This window comes from Papaver somniferum, chromosome 2, assembly GCF_003573695.1.
Source record: "Papaver somniferum cultivar HN1 chromosome 2, ASM357369v1, whole genome shotgun sequence".
NCBI classification, from domain to species: Eukaryota; Viridiplantae; Streptophyta; class Magnoliopsida; order Ranunculales; family Papaveraceae; genus Papaver; species Papaver somniferum.
In genome coordinates, this window is record NC_039359.1 from 217043711 (window position 1) to 217049893 (window position 6183).

The 6183-nt window shown below is 37.7% G+C and overlaps 2 protein-coding genes across 4 annotated transcripts; one reads left to right on the forward strand and one right to left on the reverse strand.

Annotated features, from left to right (window-relative positions):
- The first annotated feature begins 1593 nt into the window (after nucleotides 1–1593).
- LOC113350534 lies at nucleotides 1594–2995 on the forward strand. Its single transcript, XM_026594685.1, has 6 exons — nucleotides 1594–1678; nucleotides 1783–1941; nucleotides 2102–2266; nucleotides 2376–2435; nucleotides 2556–2773; nucleotides 2856–2995. Exons 1-6 carry the CDS (start codon nucleotides 1634–1636, stop codon nucleotides 2929–2931), a joined length of 723 nt encoding a protein of 240 aa, XP_026450470.1. The 5' UTR covers nucleotides 1594–1633; the 3' UTR covers nucleotides 2932–2995.
- Nucleotides 2996–3349: 354 nt separating this feature from the next.
- Nucleotides 3350–5871, reverse strand: LOC113350532 (F-box/kelch-repeat protein At1g57790-like). 3 transcript variants are annotated; one of them, XM_026594683.1, is made up of 3 exons: nucleotides 5401–5871; nucleotides 4548–5136; nucleotides 3350–4405 (listed from the first exon to the last, which is right to left on the reverse strand). In XM_026594683.1, exons 2-3 carry the CDS (start codon nucleotides 4649–4651, stop codon nucleotides 3364–3366), a joined length of 1146 nt encoding a protein of 381 aa, XP_026450468.1. In that variant the 5' UTR covers nucleotides 4652–5136; nucleotides 5401–5871; the 3' UTR covers nucleotides 3350–3363. The 3 variants fall into 3 exon arrangements, with proteins under 3 accessions (XP_026450468.1, XP_026450469.1, XP_026450467.1); XM_026594684.1 differs by having other exon boundaries at nucleotides 3350–4402; nucleotides 4548–5871; XM_026594682.1 differs by having other exon boundaries at nucleotides 4548–5871.
- Nucleotides 5872–6183: the final 312 nt, after the last annotated feature.

Consider the following 6183-nt stretch of genomic DNA (forward strand, 5'->3'; position numbering starts at 1 on the left):
CAATCCATAAACTTAATTTGTGAATAGTTGAAAAACGACACACCTCTCAAGATTACTTCAAACACAAGATAATATAATTCCTTGACATCACCTTCCTTTGTGTCTTGTTCTTCATAGAAACACTACACAATCATGAAAAAGGGGATCTTAACTCCTAGAAGCCAAATCATTACAGGATCATGCAACACAAAGCACAAAGAAGAGGTATTTTGGGTTCAATGATGCAAATTTGTTGGATGTGTCTCCTTCTCTAGCTGGTGATCTATCTATACAAACCTCAAAAGACCTTTCACTGAATTTTCGTATATCTGGTTATTATCAATTGTGACTTGATCTAAACCGTGGATATCCTTAAAATCAGCTGTCAGCGTTCTCCATAATTTTCATTTCTTTTTCCCTTTCATGACTAAAGAATTTCAAAGTCAGGTTACTCCATAAATTTTAGGAGTGACAATTTTGAACAAACTTGAAGAACACTACTTTGGAACGGTAACAACTGGTCACGGCTGTTAACAACAATATAACGGCGGCTTTCTGAAACATTGATTTGTTTAAAGGAAGAAGCACGTGGTTAGTGGACAGCTAAATTCTTCTCTGAAACACGTTATACTCTGTTAGCAAACAGGTGCGGTATTGTAAACAGGTGCGGTATTGTAAATCCAGAATTTCTCACATCGCTCATTTTATGGAAAGAACGACATGAGAAGAGGCAACATGTAGGAGTAAAATACCGCACACTCATCAAATGTGCGAAATAATGATAATCAAATCTGAGTGAAGGAAATCGCTCATAGCTAAATCATAATGACGTATCGGATGATGTCAGCATAGTCACGAGTAAAGTGTGAAGTATGATGCGAAGTTGAGAGAGTGTGCGAGAAGAGTCAATGTAAGTCCGAAAATAAGGGCTTTATTAGCTGTCATCCACCATGTAAGACCCTATATAAGGGATTGAGCGACCATGTAATAGGAGATCTTTTGGGAGAGCTTAGAAAAGAAACTTAGGAGAGAGAAAGATAATTTGGAGAGCAAGTTATGGTTTTCTTATTATTTTGTACCCAATTTGAATAAATCTAATGAATGTTCTTATATTTCTTATGATTCCAATGATGATTACTTAGATTACCGTCTAGATTACTAAATGGATGTGGTCGTAGGATTTCATGCGACTACACTAAAAGCATGCATTTTGTCGGAAGTCACTACAAGTTGAGTGTACTAGATAGTCAGCAGGGATTTGAGACGATATGAAAGTGACTCCATGGAAATACTCTTGGAATATCAAAGTGATTCCATGGAAATTACTCAACTGCTAATCGGAATGTAGGCTCAGATATATAACCTCTGAAAGATTCACCATCACCACGAACCCACATCACCACCTATCAAGTTACTTCCTTCAATCACTCCGTCTTAAACCTTCATTACTATAATAGCAAAGAAGAGTCATGCATACATATTCTTTCTTTTTTGTTTTTTTTTTTTTGAAGGCATGCGTACATATTCTATATATGGCTCAGGGACCACTTTCGGGGAGTTGGTAGGATATTGCATAAATTTGGTGTGAAGGATCAAATATATATATACTGAGCAAGTGACTGAGTAAAATTAAAAGTCGTCTCCTTGAGTTCTCATGGACAAACAAGGTCGGAAATCCTTGATCGGTGCAGATATGGCGGTGAGATATTCTTTCCTTTTTTGAGATTTTGACAACAGAAGTCTAAGGTTGTTTTCTCTTTTTGTTGGTTCACCATAAAATATGGCTATACTTGGTGGTTGCAGCAACAACTCAATACAGATGATGGTAATAACCAAGAAAATGTCTACCATGCACACTCTTCTTTCAACGAGTCAGCAAAGCTTACTACCGAAGAAATACTTAGTTCTGATGATTCTTTTACTGATTATCCTTCGCCAACTATAAACGGAGATCTACAGAAGGTAAAATACTCCTAATACTTTCTTTTTATGAGTAAACTCATTAGGAGAATTAAATAATATAGGAAAAAAAAAACAAAACAAAATAGTTATACCAGGCTAATTTGAATTTTGTTTCATGGTGCTTTATGTGGGTGATTTGAACACATGTAATAAAAAAAAGGTGTGTTGTGGTGGTGCTGGCCTGAATAGTCACGGTCCCGACAAGAAATACGTTCTTGACTGGGGTTGTAAGCTGCTGGTTTGGTGTTGGCGATGTTTCTTGGCAGTTTTTGTGCGTTTGTTACACGCATGTCCTCACCACCCCAGGGACATTTTTAAACTTCAGGTACTATCTTATAATTAAAAAATTGCCATCCCAAATATAAATCTTTTATTTTCCTTTTTGTTTTTCTTCTTCTGATCTTTTAGTCTTGTTTGCTTCATTCAAATTTCAGGCCGGTACATGTAATCCCGATGATTTCTCCTATCCCTTCGATCATATGCCCTTGGAAAAGGTAGTGCCTTTCAGTTGTCTGCAAAATGAAACGGCTCTTAGGAAAACTGTAAACATATTATTATCTTAGTTTGGATCACTAAATATTATTTTCTTGGAAAACGTTGAAATTTTTGCTCAGTGTGGTGATGATATTGGCTGGGGAGATGGTGGATATTGGGAAGAAGGAAATCTTTCTGGCGATTGTAGGACCAGCGGGAATCAGATTTACCGTCCAGAACTTCAGATAGGAGTATCTCCTCCCAACGTCCAAACCCACCAGCAAGAAATATATCAGAAAGACTTCCAAAATCTACCAGCCCTAAGCAAGTTGACCCAGGCACTCGCTCTGAGCCTGAGGTAATCACCAATTTATTCCTCTTAAATCTCAATGCTGCTTCTTCTGCTTATTTGCATTAACACTTTTCTTGTCTAATTTCAGAGAAAAGGTTGCTTTCCGAATCGGTGGGGTAAAAAGAAAGATCTACGAATGGAGTAAGCAGGTCGAGCACATATAGGCTGCACAATCTTGGAATCTGCCAGACAGAATAAATCTAAAATAAAGCTAAATGCATGTTTCGTGTGTAAACAGATGGTTTGAGACAATATTACAATCGAATTGTTATGAGCCCAAATTAATCATTTCCATCAGTCCATCTTTTTTAAAGCAAGAAACTGAAGAGTAGGCTAAAAAAAAGCTACAGAGTTGATATAAGAACAAACTGAAACTGATTCTAGTAAACAGCAATGCTAGGAGGACCAGTCAGAATTCGGCAGTGTGGTCTCTGACCAATTAGGCTCTATCCAGCTGCACCTTAAGTTGTCCTTCGAGTTGCAATAATCTGTACCATAATGTTGACTCTCAAGAGAGTGGTATGTACCTGAATCTAGAGAGAAACAGAATTCCTCCGTTCTGCAACCTAGGAAAGTAGATTCTGTTCTCCATTTCACTAGTCGGAGCAACTGTTGCTATACAAGATGTATTGCTGATTAACTTCAACCCAGACCAATTCCGACATGTCCAATCTAAATATCCGGACCCATTTTCCATAATGGCCTAACAGTACAGATAACAGCTTTCCTCCAAGCTCTACCAAGTAGCTCTTATAAGTAAAACCACAGTTAGGCGGGGATATCATGGCCTCCCACCTTATGAGATTACATAGTGTAAATACCCCTAAAGTTCCATTCAGGTCTAGGCAACAAAAAGCTCCTTCATAGAAAATTGGACTGTTAAGACTCACCACAAAATCCATGGTTGGTGTATCTGGTGGTACAAGAACATCCTCAAAGATATCAGACGTCCACATTTTGTCTCCACGTTTAATGAAGGTGATACATAATGAATCCGTGTAATTACTGACTACAAAAACAATGCAATCTGATGAAGTCGGCAAGGACGAGAAAGAGATACCTCGGAACCGATAAGTACCATCATCCGGCAAGTCTGGAAGTTTGATGACTGCTTTTGTGAATGGATTGTAGAAGAACACAGTATATTCACCTTTTGACATGAGTAACCAACCGCCTTTCGAGTAGTGAATTCTTGAACCTTTTAACACTTCAGGGATGCTTGTGAGGTAATTCTCGTCATTATGCATTGGGTTTATGAAACTATAGACAGATTCATTATCCTTGGGGAAAACCATCCATGGAGACGGAACAGTGGTTCGTAAGCTCCTAGTATAACAGAATTTTCTCCAATTCACTATAGGAAGTACCGATTGATAGTTTCTACAAACAGCACGAAAGTGTAGGCAGTCCAACGGGCTTAGATAACTGGATATGAACCACACTATATCATTGCTAAGTCTGTCCCAAGGCATCACAACCTCAATATCCTCTTTCTCAGCATCACTGTTTATACTAGTTACGGTCCTGATTGTCGATATTTCTAAGCTAAGTTTTTCCATTGCCTTAATATTGTTACCTCCATCACTGTTATTACCTGACATAAATTCTGTTCCTCTCTGTCTATCCTCGTTGTTCCTACTAAATAATGAAATACAGAAATTACAAATCTCCAATTATGAAGTCAAAGAGTATGTGCATGTGTTCTAAACTACATACATGAATTGTAAATTACTTGAACAAATAAACAAAGATGTAGCTAGGTAGTGTTTTTTAAGCTTACCAGATTGTTGCAGGAATCATGAGCCAGTTGGGAGAGAACCATGGCTTCGGTAGATCCGGACATGGCAGTGAAAGCATAACAGTTTTATCTTCCAAGTCATACATGTAGAAGCTATCTCATCAGGCTGTGTAAAATACACACAACCGCGTGGAAAACCCAACTCCTTGGCGAAGCATGATCCTCCAAACTTGTCACTTCCACCCAAGACATTGAAGAGAAACCAACTTAGCTATCACCACATTGGTTACACAATATTGATAAACACCTTTAGGAATGTCAGCTTTATGAATCATGTATATTCCATCAGAAGACTCCACATAATATGTTAAATGTTGAGTACCCCAGATTTCTCCAATTGTTTCAGATTTGATTTTGTCACTAACAACAAATTTACTCACAGGGAGCATTTTTGGCACAGACCCATGTTGTATCTCAATCTCTAAATGTTCATCACCAATGCACATTATATACAACTTACCTTTAAAGTAACACATTGATCGAAGCTTTCCTCCATCATTTAATTCATGAGTCCTCCATTCTTCGTCACCTGGATGACAAAACACAAGAATTTCCTTCCCCTTTTTGTTGTCTTTTCTAACAAAAAGCATAAAAACCATAGAATTTCCATCCCCATTAGTACTAATCTTAGGAGGTGAAGACAACACACAGTCACTGAAACAATATCCATCTAATGTAGCCCAATAGAGAAAAGAAGGTAACTTTATACTCTCCCCTGAACATGGATTACACAAGAAACAATCCCCATAATTCCATGGTTTGTAATCATAATTAACATCATCACAAAGAATAATTGACCAACCTTGATGAGAATTCTTCTGATAAGATGATTTACCTTTCAATTCTGGTATGTATTTTCTGCAACTTGTGTTATTTGGTTCACTGATGTTATAAAAAGCTTGACATTTCTCATCTTTTCCATATGGAATTACTAGCCAAGGTACTTCCTTTGGTAATGGTGGAGATTTTCGTTTACTTCTTCGATCAGCTGATGCTAACATTTTTTCCTTCATGGAGGCTGAAGACAAAAGGGAAAGTGAGAGTGAAAACCTAAGTGTAAGTATTAGGAAGGAACTAAACCTAAAGGAGATTGTCTTTTTGGAGTTTCTTGGAAGTTGAAACCGATACAAACTAGAGAGTAGAGTATCGTTCGAAGAAACAGCCTTTTCCCGTGATTTCTAATTTTCTGGTACAAATGCACGGTGACGGCAATCACTATAAGGTGCAAGCAACCCTGGTATATATTGTATGCGGTTCCAGGGAAACATTCCTAGCGAAGGCAAGGAAAGATCTTTAATGGAATTAAGTTAAAAATCACTCTTTTATAGACCCACATTCCATGAAAACAAATTTATAATCAAATGATGGAAAAGCATGTTATTTCTACGGAAAGATGGCCGATTCCATGGTATTAACTATTATCAAACACAACTTTGATCAAGTCTAGGTGAATGATGCGGTTTTAATGAAAAAATTTAAGCAACCAAATGTGAGCCACATTATAATAATTATTAGCCCCTCTGTGGGCAAGGATGGAGCTAGGAAACCAGGCTGCTTGAGGCCAATAGGGTAGACAAAGGTGACAAAATGGGCTTTGAGCCGATAACAAAGACATAAT